The 23,520-nt window shown below is 38.3% G+C and overlaps 1 protein-coding gene across 1 annotated transcript in view; it reads left to right on the top strand.

The window, feature by feature from the left end:
* Positions 1–23,520, top strand: part of LOC122779627 (F-BAR and double SH3 domains protein 2-like) — a 40,945-nt gene that overhangs the window by 12,940 nt on the left and 4,485 nt on the right. Inside the window, exons 6-19 of the mRNA XM_044042152.1 lie at positions 708–841; positions 4,932–4,986; positions 5,080–5,208; positions 5,290–5,412; positions 9,336–9,431; positions 15,097–15,213; positions 17,808–17,906; positions 19,088–19,240; positions 19,329–19,463; positions 20,123–20,206; positions 20,288–20,471; positions 21,417–21,640; positions 22,572–22,782; positions 22,889–22,953. Of these exons, the coding sequence (XP_043898087.1) occupies positions 708–841; positions 4,932–4,986; positions 5,080–5,208; positions 5,290–5,412; positions 9,336–9,431; positions 15,097–15,213; positions 17,808–17,906; positions 19,088–19,240; positions 19,329–19,463; positions 20,123–20,206; positions 20,288–20,471; positions 21,417–21,640; positions 22,572–22,782; positions 22,889–22,953 (1,809 nt within the window). The remainder of the gene's footprint in view (positions 1–707; positions 842–4,931; positions 4,987–5,079; positions 5,209–5,289; positions 5,413–9,335; positions 9,432–15,096; positions 15,214–17,807; positions 17,907–19,087; positions 19,241–19,328; positions 19,464–20,122; positions 20,207–20,287; positions 20,472–21,416; positions 21,641–22,571; positions 22,783–22,888; positions 22,954–23,520) is intronic.

The following is a 23,520-nucleotide window of genomic DNA, read 5'->3' as shown; positions in this document are numbered from 1 at the left end:
ATGCAGTCAACCACCTACAGCCATTTCATGCTATTTCAAAGATATAAATCTCCAAAAATGTCACAAATATTCTTCTACCATAGAAGAAGAAATAGTCAGTCCACAATGGCACCCGGCGAAAATGCTGCTACGGATTTTTATATGCATATTTACAGTCTGTGCAGAGTGAAGCATGCAATATGTAGGATTTCGATTGGAGTATCGTTTTGATATATATTAGTGTAAGTGGCGTGTTCTCTTTGCTCCAGTCTTCCACTTCAGAATCATTTCCTGTCTGAACTTGCAAGCATCCAGGGTTAATCTGATAAAGGATATGTCAGTCAAGGGCAGAAGTCACAGCAGCCGCGCTTGTCGTCTATGATCGCCACGGTTTGTGTAATTTGAGGAACCACGCGGTGCTTCTGAAGGTCCGGCCTGTTCTATGATCATGAGTTGTGAGGCCGCGTGAACGTATCCAGCGCTGCTCTCTGGTTTCTGCTGGCCACGTTCCACAGCCTCCCGGCCCACAATGCCGCCCTTGTTCACGCTCACATTTCTCAGAAGGGCCACTATAGCCCCTGTAGAACATTATGTCATTATGATGCGGCTTGTGCTGCAGATATGATCAGACTTTCCCCAGACGTTAGGTATAATAATTTGCATACATGTAATTGTCTGACGTGTTTTTTGTTTGTGTGTCTCCACCTCGTCGCCGTTGCTGCCATCAGTGCATCGAGCAGCTGACGGTGGCTCAGGCTGAGCTGCAGGAGTCGGTGAAGGAGCTGACGAAGAGCAGGAAGAAATACCAGGAGACGGAGATGATGGCTCAGGCCGTCAGGGAGAAGGCAGAGCTGGACGCCAAGTACGATCACAATTTCCTCCTCTGTCTGTGTCACATTGTCGCTGAATGATTGATGGATAAATGGACGGACGGAGATACTAACTGACTTTCTTCACTCCTTCCTTCACTCCTTCGTCCTTCCTTAATTGCAAAATGGAGGTTTTTGTTACAGCAGTACAGTTTCAGGCGCTCTACAACTCTAAAAATATAACAAGTAGAAGATATTACAAGAAGAGTAATGTAGAATATGTAGTTAAATGTGCAGTCTGCAAGGTTTTAAAGGTGCTGAGTTGCAGGGATTTGTTACTTAACTGAGGCTTTGCACAGTTTTATAGATAATCAAAATGTATAATTAGAGCGTCTTAGGATCCCGTGACCCTCATGTGGAGGATAAAGCTGTAGAAGATGAGTGAGTTAGTGACTCAAGTCAGCTAATCATATCAGCTTTAGTTCTGATGTCAGCTGATGTGGATTTTCACTGGATCACATCAATCTAAAAACTGCCATTAAACATTCCCACAATCAAAAAATACATCAGAAACTGTAACCGGTTTTTTAATTTGTTAATTGACAGAAATGGGAACACATTTGCCATTGATTTTAAGCTAAAGGAGCAATTATTGAATGTTTTTAGAGAGTTTGTTGCTTCTCCTTGTTGAAATTAATAGTAAATTGGGTTAGGGCTACAACTAACAATTCATTAATCTGTCAATTGTTTTCTCGTTGATTGGGTGTTTCCCAAACCTCAAAATGTCCACAACCAAACGAAAGAAACCAGAAAATAATCAAACAATTGGTTTATTCTTTTATCAAAATAGTTGCATTGCAACATTTTTACAGCCCTGAATTAGATATCAGTTGCTCTTTGACTGTTGGTTATAAAAAAAAAGGAATTGAATTGAATTCCTCTTAACATAATCCATATTTTTTTATGTATAATCCTTTCAGGATTTAGTTGGTCAAAGACTCCTCCACACATGTTGAGTTCTCTGCTTTTTTGGATGATATAGTTTCCCTCATTGAAACATCCAGACTTTCAGAATACACTAGGATTACATTACACTAGATTAGATTAGATTAGATTAAATTAAATTAAATTTGACTTTATTGAGCCCACACTGGGGAAATTCAGTTGTTACAGCAGCAGGATTGGGAGCAGACGAGTACTACAGTAGGGTGTAAAATATGTAATATAGGATATACAAAAGCAAAAATAGAAATACAAAAGCAGTACGATTAACAATGATGTTACACGTGTGCAAAAAAACTAAAAAGTTTGAATAAATTAAGTGAACAGCAGGAGAAAAGTGCAGTTCCACAAAGTTCTCTAAAAATCCTCGGCATTTGCTTTCGTTTCCTCATCACACTTTTGTGTAAACTGTCCAATGATGATTTATGACCAATAAATCGTTTCAAATTGAGGTAAAAAAAACCTTTCCCATCATCAGAAGATGATGATGTGAAAGGCTTCAGTTTCAGTCTCTGTGTAAATATTATGAAGTGAAGTTCAAGTGAACCAGTGAAGTAAACGGCAAACGAATCAGATTCCTGAGATCAATCAGACTAAACGACAGTGAAAACATTGGTCAGTTCGTGTCTTTCTCTCTCTCTCTCATTCTCATCACTCTGTCCTGGCACAACATGAACAGCTGGCACTATGACTCCACACATTGCAGACATTTTTTCTCCCCGTCAGGAAACTTTATTACAGAATCCAAGCTTTTTTCTTCTTCTTCTTCGTCTTCTTCTACTGGAAAGACTTAGTCTTTGGACCGGCACTAACATTCTAATACCACAAATACTTATTTGTAATGTGGCTCATTGTGAACGCACGCACACACGCGCGAGTAAATATGTTAAATTCCAGTTCCAGATGTGTTTGACTCAGGCATATCATGTGATATCGATATATAGCACAATATAAATCAAATAGAGCTGAAACAATTAATCGATTAATCGGTTTTTAATCGGTGACTCGATTATTAATTGATTACTAAATTAATCGCCAACTATTTTGATAATCAATGAATCGGTTTGAAACTTTTTTCATGATTAAAACAAGATTTTCAATTGTTTAAGCTTCTTAGTTATTAAAGTTAATAATTTTGGTTTGTGGACAAAACAAGACATTTGAGAACATCATCATTTCCAGGTTTGACAAACACAAATCAACGTTTTCTGATATTTCATGGACAAAACAATTAATCGATTAATCGAGAAAATAATCGACAGATTAATCGATTATGAAAGTTATCGTTAGTTGTTGCTGCTCTAAAATCAAATTAATATTTCTGTAAGGCTGGATAATATGTCTTAGAAATAATATCTCAATATTTTTGAGGCTGTATCTCAATAGAAAACTGCACACAGGTTGTTTCTCCGGACTCAGAGAGAGAGAGTGACAAGGTAATATAAAAATATACTCCACTCTTCTCTCTGTTATGACACTTCCTGTGTGTGAGTTGCATAACAGTGGCATGTGAGATGGTTACTCAGGGAAACCAGGTTACTTGGGTAATCTCAATCCGAAGCATTTATATGCTCTGAAGTAACGTGGCAGCTGAAAATCTAAGCACAGTCTTCTTCCTCTTTTTTTTCTTTATTTTTGCTGTTTTGTGTATGCGACCATGTTTGTGAGTTTAAAAGTTCCATGTCGATCAGTGGAAACAGACTTCGGAGCATGTCGACGTCTCAAGGCTATTTTCTGCTGGTTTCAATTTGACTGTGACGTGGGATTGAGTTATTTTAGAAGTAGGACGGGACCACTCACCCAGTCGTCCAGCTGCTATAATGATTCCCCTGTGTGAAGTCTTTGTTCATGCACATGTAAATGTAAAAAAAACGCCAAAAACTCCAGTGTACATGACTAAGAAACCCTTTTACTGTAGGAGAAATTGGAGACAAAGATTTACCCTTAAATCTCTTTTCTTTAATTAGTTTTCTCTCTGTAATCCCATAATTCAAAGTGTTGTTGCATTAATGTGATTCGAATTAATAAGGGCAGCAACAAGCGATTATTTTCATAATCGGTTAATCTGACTCACTTTCTCACTTTCTGGATTGATCGTACCTTTTGTTCTGAAATGTCTCGTTTGGTCCACAAACCAAAATTACTAATGAATGATTTCTTTGTCATAAAAATCTGAAAATATTCACAATTAAGAAGCTGTTTTAATAGTTGACGATTAATTTAGTGCAACGCTATTGCAAACATGTTCCATATTCAACTTATTCCTTTATTTTGACTTCTCTAATACGTGCCAAGAAAAAATGTTACACAGACTTCATTTGCCTCTGTTTCTGCAGCTGCGTTTTCTTATACATTATATAAGTTGCAAAAAAATATCAAGGCAGTTTGATGAATAAATGAATAAAGTCCTAGATTTCTGGGTTTTTAATTAACATGCTGGAGAAAGACATTTGTGTAACCCTGAAAATGAACAGTAAGCGTATCACAGAAGACACCTTTGTGCAAGTGCACGTTGCATTATTGTAATTATAATGCAAATATCGTGGTTATTACGTTAATTTCACTCACGCTTTTACAGGAAGCAGGTGAATCATCATCTTTGTCACCAGAGAGGAGAGTGTTGAAAAAACAGCTGTACAAGTTTTCCATCTTCTGTTTTTGGACACTGAGACAAAAACTCTGTATTAAATATTGTATGTTTTATAATGTTACAAATTTTTAATCTAACACGCAGAAATTGTAAATACACTATTTTAACATGCAGTAAATTGTAAATAACTACCAGATATTGGAAGTTATTCTGGGAAAATGGGCAAAAGCACTCACAGACCATTTTCTGGCCCTTTTATGGTTAAAATAATAAAAAAGAATGTTGAGGCTTAGGGTGTTAAAGGGTTAATACTGCACTAAACCTTCTGCTTTTTGTTTCCTCTTTCTTCTTTCTTTTGTGTCTTTTCAACACAGCTCCTGATTTATTTATTTTTTTAAGTTTCTCATAAACAGAGAGTTGTCATATTTGTTCTGCTACAGTTTGGGGAAATGTCCATGAAATTAGTCGCCGTTCTTAAACATTCTACTCTAACATACAAAGATAAGTTATGAAGTTAATGTCAGACATCATCTTTGATTTGTTCTGTTCAGGTCCAAGTTAAGTCTGTTCCAGTCCAGATCCAGTCTGCAGAGAGCAAGCGTGAAGGTACGACATCTTTATTTATAAATGTAAATAAATATCTGCTCAGCATTTTGGTGCCGCAGTCAAAAAAAACCAGCGTGAACGTTTGCGTTCCAGCTGAAAGCCAAGAGGAGCGAATGTAACTCCAAATCTACCCACGCCAGAAACGACTACCTTCTCACGTTAGCAGCCGCCAACGCTCACCAGCAGCGCTACTACGACACAGACCTCGTGGACTGCATCAAGGTGAGGACAGACTCTCGAGAGAACGCTGATGGACGCTGGAGCAGAGGTGGACAGATAACACGTTTCTGTTGTTTTCTGCAGGTGTTAGACGGCAGAATCTATGAGCAGGTAAAGGATTACCTGGTGGCGATGTGTCAGACGGAGCTGGAAACTTACCAGGCCGTCCACGACACCTTCAACCAGCTGCTCAACAGCTCACACGGGGTAAGTCTTCAAGCCACAGCTGCTTTATTTGTGGACGTTTTTTTTTTTTTAATTTAATTAAAAATGTCCTCAGTTCCAAAGATTTATCTTCTCTTTTCTCAGTAAATCTGTGTTAAATGTTGTGTGCAAGGCAGAGGATGAATGGTTTTAGTCCGAGGCGTAAAGAATGTCGACTTTGTATAAATCAAGTTATTTACGACGTGATTAAAGTAACGCCGATGACAGCTGGATTAAATGAGTCTCAACCGTCGTGTAAACTGTGACGTGAAAAATGGCATTTCATGAAGTTCTCTTCACACTGAGCTCGGCTCTGTTCTTGTGTTTGCTGATGAGATTTTTATCTGTGGCTGAAAGATGAGAAGGAAATTCGACCAAACAGAACATGAATTAATTTACTCCATCTCTGCCTTGGGAGATGGATTGTTGAGCACGGACTAATTTATTTTTGATTTAAAACACAAGAACTCTGCTTCAGATTCACCTGCTGTCCATACTAAACTCTGATTAAAACTGAGTGTGTGTTAGACTGGACAGGGTAATAGAAATCATTGGAAATGTTGACATCAGTCACAATTCATCAGAAGAACTTTAAATATTCAGTTTAACCTTGCTCTTTTTTTTTACCATTGTTGTCAGCCGTTAGTAGCATTTTCATTCGGAAACCAAACCTTTCATTCTTAAGAAGTTTTCCACAAAAATGGCATAATTTCAAGAAATTATAGCAATATATGCCAGGACTACTGTACAGAAATACACCTTTAAATACAGCTTTATTTGATCTCGTATACACGACAAGGTTTATAATCACAGAAACAGAGATGCATTGAACCAAGGCCAGGGAAAGAAAATAGTTAAAATTTCAAACTTCACATACAATAATGATAAGAAGACTGTGACAGCAAGAGTATGACTTCCTTGTTTTCCCAAGGTTGCAGATCTGTTTTCGACATAGTATGCAAGGGTGGCATCTTTAAATGTTGTCACTCAGGGGCAGAAGTAGCACTTTAGGGCTCCCAAAAACACAGATTCCAGGTGAATAAATACTACTTTTTTGCAGAATCTCCTAAACTCATTCTCGTCTGTATGGGCCCTAAGTAAAAGTTTAGTGACTGCTCTTATCAATTTATAATGATGCTGTAATTCCCACGCTGTCATCAACACTCCCCGAATACACCACAAACTTCATAGTTTTCATTACTTAATTTCTTCATTTTTTGTCTAATTTAATAACTATTACCTTATTAACAGTGCTCCTCGCAAAGTACTCGTAACTCACTCAGTAGAGAAATGGGAAATCACTGACAACAGGAGGAAGCTCTGACAGCTTTATAACATAAAAACATGAAGTAGAACAGATGTCGCCTCAGTGTCTGTTCCGCTTGTGCTCCTTCCTCATTAATGTCGAGAACAGTTGAACAGATATCCTGTTCAGTAAAACCTATGATTGGATCACTCTGTGTCCTTGTTAAAGTTGGAGGACGGCTCATGAAATGGAACGGGTTAGAGTTACGTGTTTGTTTGCTTCTCGGTTACATGCTCCTGTTCGGTTCAGGTCGTCTTGCGTCTCTGGAGCTTCTGTGGTGTTTCATTTCTACTCAAGACAGAACATGAAGTCATCAGAGATGGAATTCAACAGATGTGCGTTTTTCTGTGTGAACTTCAGTTATTGAACAACACTAAATCTGCATTTTAGGTCTACACTACAGTGCAGTAATATACAGAATTTTCAGTATTAAATTCATGAAACATGTCATTGAAAAATACAATTTTGGATTCATTTGTAATAGCTGGCCATTCATAAATACTTATTGGTAAATATTGATTATCTCAGACTGATTCATTGGTTTCGTTGTAGATAGAAGCAGCAGCTGCAGACGATTATTTTCATCTGCGATTAATCCGACAATTATTTTCTCGATTAATCAGTTAGTTATTTGGTCCACAAAATGATGATGTTCTCAAATGTCCTCAAACCAAAATGATTCCATATTAATGATTTCTTTGTTAATATGAAGCAAAAAATATTCACATTTAAGAAGCTGAAACATGCATGTGTGTTTTGCATGTGTGTCAACTTTTAAATTTGCGATAGAAATAAACTTAGATTGGATTGGATAATATCATGCATCCCTAATTAAATTAGACATTAAAAGATTTTATGAAAGTAATGAAAAAACAAAATTAGACTTAAATATTAAAGATTATAATTTCATGTAAGTATTGGAGCAAATATAAAATCATAATGTTCTTTACAATAAAATAAATAGAAAAAAAAGTAATAATAAGGTGCAATGTTCTACCAACTAAAAAAAAATAATTAGCCACATTTTTTTACACAGTGGACCTTTAATCTACATCAATAACAAACTCCTCAGCCACGAGTGCATTATAATTTCTGAGCATCAGCATAATAAAGTGGAGTCCAAAGGTTTTCCAGATAAGGCTGAAGGAAAGAAGGATAAATATTTAACAACTGGCACTTTACTGGAGCATAAAAATTAACGTACTTTATCACTTCTGTGTCTTTATCCACATTCATCTTTACCCCACTTTTTCATGTGACGTACTTTCATAGAGAGTTTATTTTCTCATGACATCAGTATCATTATATGTGGAGATGTTCTTTAGTCTTTGTCCAGACACAGTGAAAAAGATTCATGTGATTTTCCTGCATCAGTCCAAAGTGAAATGTTTATAAAGCAAACGTCTCGGCAGAAGAAAACACAAACCGCTGTGTTTCTTTGATATTCAGGCCGCATGGATTTATTGTGATTGTATTGGCTGTAGAATTGTTTAAAAACTGTTCTAAAGTCCTGAGGTTCTACCGTAATGACAAGTATATGGGAGCAAAGCTCTATTTCTCTGCCTTCCGCTATCCACCCATCCATCTTCTACCGCTTTATCCTCCACATGAGGGTCACAGGGAGGGGCGCTGTGTCAATCTCAGCTGACAGGCTGGGGTCACACCCTGGACAGATCGCCAGTCCATAGTTTTTGAATTTTCTTGATATCACAAACAGTCTAGGAGTTACGGTAATGAGAAGTACGCATGCCAAATCCTGTCAGTGACAACACAATGGTAACAGAAGGGTTAAATAAAGAGGAGGGAGATACCGCATGTAATCGATTGGAGGGGCCGCATGTTTGACACCTCTGCGTCCTCCTTCTTAAAATGGACTTCCTTTTCTTTGTTTTCCTTTGGAAAAAAAGGAAACTGCAAATGCAGCACACCTGCCAAAATAAATCACTGTTCCTTTGGCTGATTTGGAACAGTTTTGCACAACACAGACATAGCTCATGTCTGTGTGACACTGAGCGTTTTGTTGTTGGTTAGTTTTTGTTTTCATTATTTGTTATTGGTGTTTTATGTCCAGCCGTTCGCTGCTCACATTTTTACTCACAGTCCTGCTGAATGATGTAACACATCTGCCGCTTACTTCCTGAAACATTTCTGACAAAAATAAACCATTACAAATACTCACATTCATGCGTTCACACGCAAAGGAAATGCATTCATGAGTGGAAACATTTACATGCCGGCATTTTTCATATCAGACATCAGACACGGCTCCGTTCAGCTCAGGTGTTGCATTGAGTCGGGGCAGCGTGAGAATGAGATGAGCAGTGAAATTGGAATTTAGTCTTTTTTTTTATTATTCACACATGTACTTTTACTGGCCTGATGTTTCTCAGCAGATTTCTGTCAACAGCTAGAGGTAAATATTTGCCTGGAAGCTGATGGAAGATTTACAGATTAAGTTACATAAAAGAAAAAAAAAATGTGGGTCATTGCACACAAATCAAAGGTTTAATCAACCTCCTCCAACATTTCGCTGAAAAACACATGTGTGTACATAAACATGTTCCTACTTACTTATATTTTTGCTCCATCTTCTTCCTTTAATGCTCACACATATGTGTAGGTGCTGCAGGATTTTCACCAGCAGCTGTTTGCACAGAAGAACCCGATGTTTCAGCGAGCTCTGGACTTCATGTACCAGCCCATCGACTCTGATACGGTACGTTTTTATTCATGTATGTGTTTAATCAATGAATGACATATCTAATGTTCACAGTACTGACCCTGCTGCAATGATGAGATGATTGATTGCTGTATTATTAATTGCTAAATATTTTGATAGGTGACTAATCTTTAAAAAAGAAAATGGAATTAAAACATGTTTTCTGATGTATCAGCCTCTTAAATTTCTTTATTTTCTGGTTTCTTTGCTCGGTATCACAAAGAAATCATTAAAGTTGAATACATTTGGTCTGGACGAAACAAAACGTCATCATTTTGAGGTGTGGGAAACACAGATCAAGGACAAAATAACAATTTCAAATAGCTATTTTAGTTTAAAAGATGACTGGGACAATTAAGCAGTTGGCAAATTTGTTCCTGTTTTCTGTCATCTAAAACGATTATTGTTTCAGATGTACTTGCTTGATTGTGGGAAAGACTAAATTCCCCATTTTCAGCCCTTTTACTTTTTACATTCTTTGCAGCTGTCAATGATTTTCCAGACAGTTGCTTATGCTGTTTTATTTTTTATTTTTTTTAAGAGACATTAATGCCAAGAAAGATGATACAGTTAGCATGTCTGCATCCACACATTCACTAAGATATCACAAATTAACCCAGATTTTTGCACTCAAAACCACATTGAGAACACGTTTATCTTGTCACGCAGGACAGCAGCTTTTTTAAAACTCCTCAGTAAGTCAGTTCAGGGCACTGAAGCATAATCAAGACCAAATGTCATGTCGTCGAACTAGACTTTGTTTCCTTGGAAAATAGAAAATTGTTAAAGAAAAGAAGGAAACAATGACGCATCACAGTTCCTTAAATTGAAGTAAAGTTAAAACATTTACACACATTTACTGCAAACATCAGCAGCACGTTCTGTTTCCAGTGAAAGAAAAAGTCTTTTAACGCTCGGCGTCAAGAGGAAAATAACTAATGACCTCATTCACAACACGACATGAACTTTGACCAGTTTGCAAACAAACAATATTTGCTCCCGTTCCAGTCATTATCAGAAAGAGTCGATCACAGTTATATGTATGTGTGTGTGCATGCGTGTGACTCATTTACAGTGGAACCACTGTGGCGCTGACGTTGGTTCCTACACGGAAAATGTGCAGCGTCCCTGATTTCAAGGTCACGTGCTGTTTGTAATCCAGCTGTTTACGAGACGAGTTCACATGCTGAGCGCGGATGACAAGACTCAACCGTTCACTTCTCGATCGTTGCGACACAATTGTTGAAATAACGCTGCAACGGCAAATTTACAGAAAGTCCTTCCTCATTGTTAAATCGAAAAGCTTCAGGGTGTTTTGGCTTCAGACTCGCATGCTCTGATTTTATTGTATTCTGTCAGTACCTGAGGTAACAGGCCTGTTTGTAGCCTGTTGTAAATACACAGGACTGTGGAGGTTTAACACTTGTACAGCAAAATACACAGTTAAAGTAGGACTGGGTGAAAAAACAATATCATATCGGTTTTGAAACGTGAGTCATATCGTCATAAAGTATTTGTGATCACGTTTTACTAATAACACACCTTTAATTTGAAGCCTAATTATTTGTGTTATAGCAGAATTTGACCATATTTACGGGCAATTTCATTGTTTCTAACACACGTAAATATCGTTCATTTTTGAAATGAATTTGAAATGATTTTAAGGTCATGTAACAGACATCATAATTAACACTTTAGAGTGTATTTACAGTGTATTATCACTGAAACATCTCAAAAGAATGCTGTTAATGAGTCCAGAGGAACAAACTGTGCGCAGCTTTTAAAAAATATTCATATTTTATTTATAAGACATATTGCCCATGTAATGTCTGAGAAAACACTGGACCCAAGAGCACGATTCAGAGTGTCCAAAAAAAGGTTTTTATTTAAAGTAAAAAAACAAAAAGGTGTAAACTAACTGAGGGAGGGAGGTCCAGAAAAACCTCTGGCATAAGTAGCAGGCAAAAGTCTTAGGCAGAGCAAAACTGGCAGAACAAGAGCAGGACACATGGCACGACGATCTGACAGAGGGTGAATGAGAATGGGTTGTATTTGTAAGGGAGGCTGATGAGGATAATGAGGGCCAGGTGTGGAAGTGGGCTGGGAGACTCAGGTGAGTGGAATGAGGTGATTGCAGGGCCGACGTGAGTGACAAGATCTGCAATGACAAGAGAGTTAGTGAAGGCAGATCAACACAGGAAAAATAAACAAAAAACAGTCCCTAAGCAGGTGACCCCGTGACAGAAATATTTACTTCATGTATATAGTTATATATATATCCATATTGAATGATATAAAACAGTATATCGCGATATCTGTGCCTGTATCTGTCAAAAACGCGATGCTTTTCTCTATCTGTTTTCATTTAAAAACACTAAACTGGTTCTGTTTCCTGAATTAATTCATTTTTATAGCATGCGTTTAGGAAAATGTGTGCGACCCATAGCCTGTATGACTTTACATCACATCCATGCGTACAGCAGCGTGAATAAATCACTGGAAATGTACCAAATCCACGCTCCACGGGACGACATGAAAGCAGATCGTAAAATATTTTTGGACCTACGTTGACATTTATGGCTCCAATTTTGTTTTATGGAAGGAAGAAATATGCCATAAATGAGCAGTATGTGTCTTAAATAGAATTTAGGTTCCCTGATGAGGTCAGCAGCCTTGGTGTGCACAGAACCAAGGTTTGCTATTTACAACGGGACAGTGAAGGCAACACGTGGCTTTTGAAGCCTCAAAATAAACCGTGATGGTTGGATTATGTTAATAATTATCAGTGGTTATAAAGAAGAACTTACTTGTTAATGGTGAGATATGATAACTTTTGTTGTTTGCTGTCACCATAAATCAACGCTAACAACCACCAGCGTGACAGTCAGAGTGTGTTTCAGCTTGTGATATAATAGATAAAAACCCACTTCACTTATTTTAGTTCACTTACCTTTTTGTATTACAGTTTATATACCTCTATATTTATTGTTTGTAGGGCTGCGCCTCACGAATATGAAACGTTCCATTATTTTCTCTAAGAAAATGCTGGAAGATGACAGCCAGTGTTTCCCAAACCTTTAGTTTTACTGATTTCTTTGTTACATGGAGCAAACAAAAATTAACTATAGTAAGTGATTAATTGTTGCAGACCCAATTGTTTACATACTATATGGTGATACTTTATTTATTTATTTTTTATTTAACCTTTATTTAACCAGGAAAAGACTCATTGGGATTAAAAATCTCTTTTACAAGAGTGTCCAGGCCAAGACAGGCAAACATTTATTTATTCAGTTCTTTCATATTACAACACAGATGTAATTAATACTAGTATTAGTAATCGATTATTATCAGCTTCTTAAATGTGAATATTTTCTGCTTACTTTGCTCCAAATAACAAAGAAATCATTAAAAGTGATTAATTTTTGGTTTGTGGACAAAACAATACCCATGTTTTCAACATTTTCTGACATTTTATGGACCAAACGATTACTCCATTAGTTGCAGCCCTATATATAATTCTCCTACTTTTCTTATATACCTTCCGTATACCTTTGTTTTTGTAAGTTGTGTGTCTTAAAGGCAAGTATTTTTGATTCTGATTCTAACCGCGTCAGGTATTTGTTGGGTATTGTTGGGATCGGGCAAAATCATTCATGACTCATCTTGGCTTCAGATTAGGTGCGGGCAGTGTTGTATAAAGTACCTGAAAGGAATACTTGAGTCAAAGTAAAAGTATCTTACCAGGAAATGACTTTAGTAGAAGTTGAAGGCACTTATTTTTTTAAATTTTACTTAAAAGTCTAAGCATACTAGTAAAAGTCTTAAAACATATTTACTGTACTTAACTATCAAAAGTCATTTTCTGATATAAAATGTAGTTAAGTTTAAGGGGGTAAGGGGTAAGGATTGAGCCATGGTGACTCAGTGGTAGGGTGATTTGTCCTTCAACTGGAAGGTTGTGGGTTCAATTCCTGACTCTGTTAGTCTATATTATTATTATATATATTTGTCTAGAGCGTGTGAATGGGTGAAAACTGTTGTGTAAAGCAGCTCATCAAGACTAGAAAAGTGGAGTAAAAGTTGTTCGAAATATAAACAACAAAGTAAAGTACAGACACGTGTATTTTGTACATAAGTACAGTAACAGTAGCAGAATTTGTACTTTGTTACATTACAACACTGGGGTTCGGGTTTGGTTCCGTCAATATTCCCTCGGGTTCGGACAGAAAAATCCAGTCGGCACATCCCTCTTTTTCTCCTCCGCTCCACTGGACAACACTGGACAATTTGTTCAAACTGCAAACGCCGGCGTTGTTTTCATTGGAAGTCAAACAAGCAGCAGCCTGTTCCTAAAGAAAACATTAGCGGTGGAGAAGCCCGGCCTCCCTCTCTCTCACCCACGTCCCTCCCTCCCTCCCTCACTCCATACCTCTAACACCAGACGGAGGGATCCGGTGAGGAATAGAGCTGGACTGGGAGAGAGGGAGGGGGCAGGAGGAAGGCCGGGCTCTGTGAAACGGCCCATCTGTGAAAAGGAGGCATTGTGAGTGGGCCTCATCAGAGTGCACTGACCTCCACACAGACACATGCTGTTGTCACGTGGGAACCTCCCTCTCTTGATTTTTAGGGACGTGTTTTCATCTTAAAGTAAAAAAAAAATAAAATTTGTTTTGTGAGGATGAGGCAGGAGAATCTTTGGCTCCTGCCTTGGTTCCCTCTCATCGTCCTCATTGTGGACGTCTTTCACCGCCTCGCTGGATGACGTCTCACTCACAATAAACTGTTTAAACTCTGCGCGTGTCGTACTCTTTTACTATGTAAAGAGGAAGTCGCCACGTTGGCGTAACAGGAAAGGTAAATATAAATATAACTCACACTGGTGGCATTTAGGGAAACCACAAGGGGCTTTTATAGGTGTTCCACTGGCGATTAAAGCGACATTATGCAATATGTTTTATATATTTTTGGATGAAATCTTTTTTTTTACTTTTTAGTAGTTCTATAAAGGTAGAGGGACATTTGTTTTTTAAATAATTGACAGAATTATGAATCCAAGCCAATTTTTATTTTACTTTTATTTTGGTCATTTAAACCTTTATTGATTTTAATTTTTACATCAAAACAACATACTAAAATTCGGTAATTTATCCAAAACTTAATTGTTTTTCATCGATGAGTGCTTACATGTGTTTAATGGGTATAAGATGTAGATACGTGGGTTATATATAATATATGATATCTAAAAAATATAGGTCAACTACTAGGGGGTATTTTTTTACTTTGTATAGCCCACCTTTTTTCATTTATTTTATTTATTTATTCGTTTATTGGTCAATGCAAAAAACCATTGTAACGAGTTAAAATGAACACATCACACATGCCTTGCATGTCAGATTTTTTTCAATTTTGAATCCTGAAGAGTGCGTTCTTAAAAACAAATATTAGAAAATGTCGTATTATCATGTTTTGAAGTTATTTTTTGTGACGTTAACTGAAACGTACGCAGTCGACCGAAAAAAACCCAGACATGTCCTCATGTGTCGGCAGGTTAACTGTGTTTATCAGTCTTGTTCTGTTCATCTCCTTTATCCCATCACTCTTACTGACGTGTGTGTGTGTGTGTGTGTGTGTGTGTGTGTGTGTATGTTTGTTTTTGTAGGTGATGCAGCTGCAGAAGGAGAGTGGGACAACGGAGGAGCACAGTCTGGACAAGGAGGCCAGGAAATGGGCGAGTCGTGTGGCCCGAGAATACAAGAGCATCATCCACACACAGAGGGTGAGAACCGGACCGCGGTGATGACATGAATCTGACTTTGTTTTTATTTAAATTTTAGGCATGGGTCTATTTTTAAAGGGACAGTACACACCCCTAAGTATGTCCAAGTTAGTCCCTGGACATGTATTATGACATGTATTACTTTATCTTCTCTGTCCATTACATGGACAGAGAAGATAAAGTGCAAGCAGACTTTTCTGATAATAAGTGGAATAATTATTAGAAAACCAAAAGCTGAGGACAACCTTATTTCCAGGTCTGTGACCTGAAGATCAGTGAAAATCTGTGGGCAGATCTTCAGCAAGACGCCTTGATCTCTAATGTTTTTTGCAGAAAAAGAACAGGTATAACTGTTTTAATGAAGAAAACAAAGACTTGTAGCTGCGACACAAAGCATGAATAATCTGCGGTGTTATTGACCATTCCTGCACACACGCTCTGTTTCAGGACGTCACACAGTGACGCGCGCCTGCTTTGTCTCCTCGGTTTCGTGCCTCCAGGCAACTTCACTGCAGATGTTTGTCAGCCTCTCGCTCTTCAGACTGTTAAACCAATAACAAATCACTGTTAGAGAACATTAAATGACTGGAGGCACAGCAAAGATAGACTCAGGTGAAGCATTCATTAAATTATTATTTTAAAAAAACAAAAACTACAGAGTTGTTGTTTGATTTTAAGAGGCTAGTTGTCAGGTCATAAATCAGTTAATAACTCATTAAATATCATTATAATTTCCCTGCGCACTGATAAAACAAACCACAGGAACAGAAGAAAGGGAACTTGAGGCAACGCAAATGCATGAAACTATATTTTATTGATTAATTGTGTGATGGCAATCCGTGTGTGTGTGTTTTTATGAATTATACAAAATCAAAAACCTTTACACATTTTGAACATAGCATTGTATCAAGAAATCTCTCTCTGAAAACATTGTAGTGTATATGCCCGGCCTGTATAAGGTGCTCTGACACTGCCACAAAAATACAACTAAGATGTAGACGACGCGGAGAACGCACGCACATTAAGTTTACGCGCTGTATACAAACTTCTAACGTAAGGAGAAGATGATAATGACAACAGCGAATGCAAGAGAGAGGTGGAGCTCTGACATCGTCATTTTTCAAAAATGTGCTTATTGGTTGTACACATGAAAAGGGGTGGTGTTATGACATTTGTGTGTCTCACTTTCTCATGTATCTCTGACAGAAAACGTCACATGTTTTTCTTTTTAATATTTACTCACTAAAGCTACTGTGAAAGGTGTCTGTTTTATGTAATGTTGCTGGGAGAATTTCAGTATCACCATCAACAGATCTATTGTCTTATTATTCTTTGCGTCACGCTGGCGAGACTCCAAACCTCAAGTCTGGCACAGCGTGCAGTGTGAACACTCTAATCTGATAACATGGCTGCTATGGTCCCAGCTCGCCTCGCCGGTTGGTTTTCCACTATAATATAGTACCTCCTCCACGTGGGTGGAGTAACCACTGCACGGCTGCATGAAACTGCCGTGATTTTATTTTACACGCGACACACACACACACAAAAGAGTGACTAGTGACTTGTAAAGCAGTTGTTTTCAGTGTAACTGAATCATTAGAATCAGTTAATTAGAAATATTTGTTCAGTACTTCTTCCATGAGTGGAGCACAGACTCGGTCTGACACAGTCACTGGATTAAAATACAGCGGTAGGGTTTGTGATCAGCAGTGCTGTCGCTAAATTCACCACCAGACTCCTCTGTTAAATATTGAAATTATTGACATTTCCCTGGTAATTGTTGGAGATTAACCCACATTTTTAGTAAGTCGTTTTAACTGATCTACAGTTCAACATTTTTCGCTTTGATTCTTGGGTCGTCCTGACGTCGTGCTCATGACTCTTCCAGTGATGACACTCTCTGAGCAATCAGTGGCCGGCAGTCTGGCGACATCACGCATAGTATTGCCTCAGCTCGCTTGGAACCTACAGTTACTCCGGAACTGTAGGAGGTCGGCCTCCATTGAATGTTGTCATTTTGCATTGATTAAGCTCCTGTTACATCTTTATTAGCTATAATATATATACCTGTGGAAAGTCAGGTGTGATGTGAGCAGCTGAGTGTCTTATCGACGTGTCAGAGCTTTAACGACGGTGAGATATGGTGCTGTAGTATTACTGTAGACTCTCCTGGAGCTGAAGTAGATGTTAATGACTAACAGCCGTCTTTTGTCTCCCTGAAACCTGGAGTTTGATCTTTTTCCATAAAGCAACAAGGTTCGGTCGGTTTGATAAACGGTAAACCTGCAGACCATAAAAAAAACAAACCATCCAACCATGTATGTGGAAAGACGCGATGAAGCAACCAGGCGATAAAACGCTTCGTCACCTCCGTGTCTAGATAAATCGTGACAAGGAGAAAAAGATTGAGGAAGTTTGAGATTTAATCATCACCAGAACGTGTTTTCAATCAAACGTCTGTTTTCTAGAAACGAGGAAATGAGTCACGTTTGCTCACTCGTCTTGTTGTTTTTATACATTTTTACATGATTGTTTTAATTGTAAAAGTGTTGAGACTGTTTTTTTCTTTTCCTCTCTTTTTGTTTTGTTCTCAGGCTCTGGAAGAATACGGGACGCAGGAGTCGTCAGAACAAATCAACAGTGAGCTGGAGACGAAGATGGAGGTGGCCAGACAGAGTCTGAGGAGGGCAGAGGTAAAGACTGTGTGTGTGTTTACTTGTATGTGTCACCTCTTTAGGAACTTTTTCTGGCACAATCACTGACCTTGTCAGGACCAGTAGTCCTCATGGAGACCAGAACCTCATTTCTGAGGAACTGGTTAAATTTAGGATTAAGATTTGAATTGTGGTTATGGTTATTCGTCTGTAAAGGAAGTGTCCTGAGAAGAACGGCTGAACAAACCTATGTGTGTTGCTTAATGTGGCTTCAGTGCTCCACCTACTGGTTAAAAAGCTGAAATGACATTACGGTCTATTAATCTCTGTAATTGCTGTTATCATATAGTGACGGGACAAGCAGATTAAATATTAATCTGTAGATACTCTCTGAGGATTCAAATCAATCTCAAGTGCATCCATCAAATGTATTTATTTAGCTTAATACCTCAAAGAAAGCAAATACAAACAAAAGAAAATCCCCATAGTCTGAATGAAAAAGAGCAGAAAGAAGAGTAATCTTATATTATCTGACTTTAGTTAACAAGATAATGCAAATGCAATAAAGTTTTCCTGTACATAATCACATCCACACTTTCTCTTTACATTTGTCACTTTTTTATTTTCTTCTTTATATGTGCTTTATCTGCTAAAGTGTATCATTTTGATAATATTATTTATTATTTCTATATTCCTACATGTTATATTTTAATTCTCACTCTGGTTAAACAGATGTATCAACTAAAGTTGTTTTGTTGTCGCTAATAAATTATTTTATGCACTACGATAATTTAAAGGATGGACAATTAATAAATCTAGTATCTAGTATGCGTAACTGAACTGTTGAGCAGGAAATCGTAACAGCTGCAACAATAAATAAATTATTGGTCAATTTCTAAATCAGTTAATCTTCCCTATTTTTTGTATTTTTAGTCTGTAAAAAAAACATTTTCAGCAGCAGTAAAACTGTCTTCTTTTTCCTTCTCCTGTTTCCAACTGGTCGTCATTATTCGTCCACTTGTGTTTGAGTCATGCTGAACTTCACTGTGCCGTGTGTGAACGTTCATATTTATTCTCCTGTCACTGAGACACAACCTGACTGTGAGCAAATAAACTCACCAGTGTCGGCTCAGAGATTGATCATGACTTTATCTTTGTTAAAAGTGATCGCTGATTTACTTGTGTCACGTGCGTTTGTGTCGTTTCTTCTGTGACGTCAGACTGTGAAGGTGAAAGCAGAGGCTCGCCTGGACTTGCTGAGGCAGGCGGGAGTCGCTGTGGAGACATGGCTGAAGAGCGCAATGAACCAGGTGATGGAGGAGCTGGAGAACGAACGCTGGAACAACCTCAACACCCATGATCCTTCACTCTCTGTAAGTCACAAAGTGAAAAGTCATTAGTGGGTTAAGTGAATCACAGCTCCTCACGTTAAGTGATTTTTGTTGTTGTTGTTGTTTTCAGGGGACGGCAGATTTGGAGCGAGAGGACGAGGAGGAGATGGAGGACAGCGGTGAGGTGTTGGACGACAGCAGCTCCAGTCCGTCCAGCACTTTGAAAAACTATCCGCTCACCTGCAAAGTGCTCTACTCGTACAAGGTACCAGCAGAGAACAGCGTTACTTAAAAAATAATATAACAGAACAAAATCAATCCACGTCGAAATAACACAGAGTTGAAAGTTTGAGACTCACGGTTGGGATAATCTGCTTGTCTTTGTTTGAAATTGCAGAAAAGTGTAGAAGTGTCTTGAGAGTGTTGTATTTCATCATTGCAGCCGTGTCAAAGGAATAGAAATGATTGTGATTCACCACCAAATTTGCTTTTAAACCTCCTTTATTAGTGTTTTTTTTGAGTTTATAGTCTCATAATTTATAGTCTCTAATCTCTTTATTTTACTGTAAATGTACGTATTTATAATGTTGATTCACTCTTACTGCTATTACTACAATGAGAAAGCTGTTAAAATTAAAACTGACTGTATGTGCATAGTCAGACACATTTAAAGGATAATTTAGTGGCTGAACAGACATATTTCCCTCAAAAAGAGCTTAAAAAAAGGATTATTATTACACGCGACTCGTGTTGTGAAGTGCTGAATGTGTTAACCATCAACTGTTCATCGTTTCCACTCTTTTCATATGATGCTGCATCAATGTTTGGGTGCATTTCTGCTGCCCCCTGTGGTCAAAAAAAGTGACTTTATTTTCTTACAAACAAACCGACTGATCTTCTTTGTTTGTTTTTGTCTGTTTGAAGGCGTCTCAGCCAGATGAGCTGACCATCGAGGAGCAGGAAATCTTAGAGGTTATAGATGATGGCGACATGGAGGACTGGGTGAAGGTGCGTCACGTTACAACGACACAGGCTTAGGCTTAATATTGAGTTCACATCATCATCGGTGTTTGTTTTCAACATTTTCAGGCCAGAAACCGCAGTGGACAGGTCGGCTATGTCCCGGAGAAATACCTGCAGCTGCCATCGTCCAACAGCCTGCTAAGTATGCTGCAGTCTCTGGCTGCGCTGGACGCCCGCTCCCATTCCTCCAGCAACTCCACCGAACCCGAGATCGAGCTACCGACCGGCTCCGTCAATGGAGACTCCAACGGTGAGGGACACACCGACTAAATTCAAATGCATATGAAATCTGAGTCTTTCCTGAGATTTTCATTCACTGTCACAGGCTCAGATAGAGCGAAGAATGGATTCAAAGTAGAATCACATCATTTGTATAACAGCATTTAAAGAGCAGAACAACAGTTCACACAAGGGTTGCAATGATTTAATGTCAAGTAAATAAATCATTGATGATGTAGATCTGTTTGAGTGTTATTTCATAATTTAAACATTAAAATTAAAATTAGCTTCTTAAGTGTGAATATTTTCTGATTTATTTGCTCCAAATAACAAAGAAATCATTAAAATTTAGTTGTGGGACACAACAGGACTTTTGAGAACATCATCATTTTGGGTTTTGGGAAACACAGATCAAGATTTTTCATAATTTTCTGCCACTTTATGGATCCAACAACTTACTGAATAATTGAGAAAATATTTCTATTTGACAGTAATCATGAGTTGCAGCCCTAGTTCATACTGTAAGCAAACAAGTAGCATCGGTTTAGAGAAAAACAAATAATAACTTTCTTGGTGCTGGTAGTAATTGTTTTACAGCAGCAAATGTCTTGTTTGGTGTGAGAAATGGTCTAAAATATTAACAAAATTAATTTCTTGAGGTATTAAATGGTGAAAAGCTAATATTAAAGGAGGTAGAACCATCTTCGATCTCCGCATAAATGACAAAATAAAGTACTTAATAATGAAAACAGTTGCTGAATTACTGAAAATCTTGCAAAGAATGATTGAGTGTTTCCTGGAAGAAGCTGAGATTTGTTTTAATTGCTTTTCTGTGATGAACACATTGATTTCCAGGCATTTAAAGAAAAAAAAACATCATCCATCCATACATACATGAATGTCCAGTGTCCAGTGGTTGGTCAAGATAGTAAAATCTTCCTTTCAAGTTTCTAAATGGATTCTTTCTTTACTCCAGTGTCATTTGCGAAGGCCTTGTACGACTACGTGGCACAAACGGACGACGAGCTGTCGTTCCCGGAAGGCGCCATCATCCGCATCCTGAGCAGAGAGACCCACGAGGACGACGGCTTCTGGGAGGGAGAGTTCAACGGCATCGTCGGCGTCTTCCCAGCCGTTCTGGTGGAGGACCTCGTCTGTCTCAGCGAGAACGGAGACGGACAAAGAGAAGGCAGCGCACAGGTTCGTTACAGGCGCAGAGACGAGGTGGTTGTTACGGTGGATTCACAGCAGAGTCGGCTCTCTTTTATAAAACTGAAGAGTTGCTAATGTTGCCAAAGTGATGGCGATGTCCCCATGATGTAATGACGTTTTTGTTTGTTTTTGTTTGACACCGGTGTGTCACAGTTAATATCCTGCACAAACAGCGACGTTCAGCTACTTTTTCTTCGACTAAAGCAGAAATGTGTGTATGTGTGTGCAAGTGGATATCTGTGGAAGGCGGTGAGGACCAATTTTGATTCAAAAATCTATCTTTTTTGGACATTTTAGCTGGTCTTCACTCCTTTAACCCTTCTGTTACCATCCTGTCGTCACTGACAGGCATGTATACGTCTCATTACTGTAACTCCTAGACTGTTTGAGATATCTAAGTTAAAAAACTACTGGAAAGCAGAGAAATTGAGCTTTGCGTCAATATGCTATATTGTCATTACAGCTTCTCAGTACGCTCATTCCTAAACGGTTAAATAATTGCCAGATACCGAAAGTGAAAGTTATCTTGTAAATAGGAGCAGAAGCAATCTGGTCGTTAAAGGTTTATTTTTTTGAGGGTTAAGACTTTGTGATAGGGTTAGGGTTAGACATTTATACAAACACAAATCACAAACATGTGTCTGTAAGTGTACATTTGTATGATTGGCTCCTCCTGTGGACACACCCCCAGCGTCTCAGAGCAGAGAATGATTTTAAACCTGATTTTTAAACAACTTAAGCCCCTTTTCCACCAATGGTCCCAGCTCGTGCTGTGCCGTGCTGTGCCATGCCGTGCCGAGTCTGTGGAAACACGCCATTGGATACTTCTTTAATCATTTGAATTTTTTTTTTTGGTTGACGGAGTCAGAAGAGATAGTTTTATCCCTTTATTAAAATAGACTTTTTACTTCTGTTCCAGGCGTCTCCCTCCCCTCTGGCTCAGTGCGATCGATCTCCACGTAGTCCCTTCCAGCCCGGTCCTCTCCACAGCAGTCCCCTGCAGACGCCCACCATGTCGTCGCCTCTGGCCAGTCCCTGCAGCGCCACAGCGTCTCCCATCGGCCGGCCGCCCGCCTATCACAACGGACATCACAGACCGCCGCCAGCGCCACACAAAAGCCCCTTTCAGAGTAAGAGCTGCTGTCGTTATCAGTCTGTAATTAAGGCATGGGGAGTCATGGAGAGAATGAGATGTGGAATGTAATGACTGAGGGTTTAAATCTTTGTTGTCTCCAGGTCCATCACAGGGTTCACCACAACCTCCTAAATACCCAGAGAGCACAGCAGGCTCCATCCGACCGGTGAGTAAAATTCACTCTGTCACTTTTATTTACATTTACAGCCTTTTGCACATCAATGGCTACGTGAAGAAAAAGCACAAAATCATGAAGAATTCTCAGGTTAATTTCAAAATATACCACATTATTTAACATGAATAAGCAAACAAATCAGAATCAGATATATTGCCAGGTTAATCTCCACTAACAAAAAGACTAAAAATGTCTTTGTTTACAATGATAAATGTGATTATGAATAAAAAACATAATATGAAAACTGCAGTATGTCATAACAGAAAGAATAAGACTGTACATGAGAGGAAACTAGCAGTTTAATATGCACTGGAGAAGAGAAGAGGAGAATAAATTATGAATCAGAATTTACTTTATTGTCACGGATGTTCATATAAATTCATTAAAATTGCCACTATATGGTGCAAACATGAAAAGCACACATAGGACATGAGTTAAAACATAAGCTATACCGTAAAAATTAGAGTGATTATGAAGTCATTTCAGTATATAATATAATATAATATAATAAATAGACTGTATTAATTAAAGTGCGTCTGCTGTAGCACTTAAATGCTT

The sequence above is a fragment of the Solea senegalensis genome, linkage group LG13 (genome assembly GCF_019176455.1).
Source record: "Solea senegalensis isolate Sse05_10M linkage group LG13, IFAPA_SoseM_1, whole genome shotgun sequence".
Taxonomy (NCBI): Eukaryota; Metazoa; Chordata; class Actinopteri; order Pleuronectiformes; family Soleidae; genus Solea; species Solea senegalensis.
Note: the sequence above shows the minus strand (reverse complement) of the source record. Positions and strands in the feature narration are given on the sequence as shown.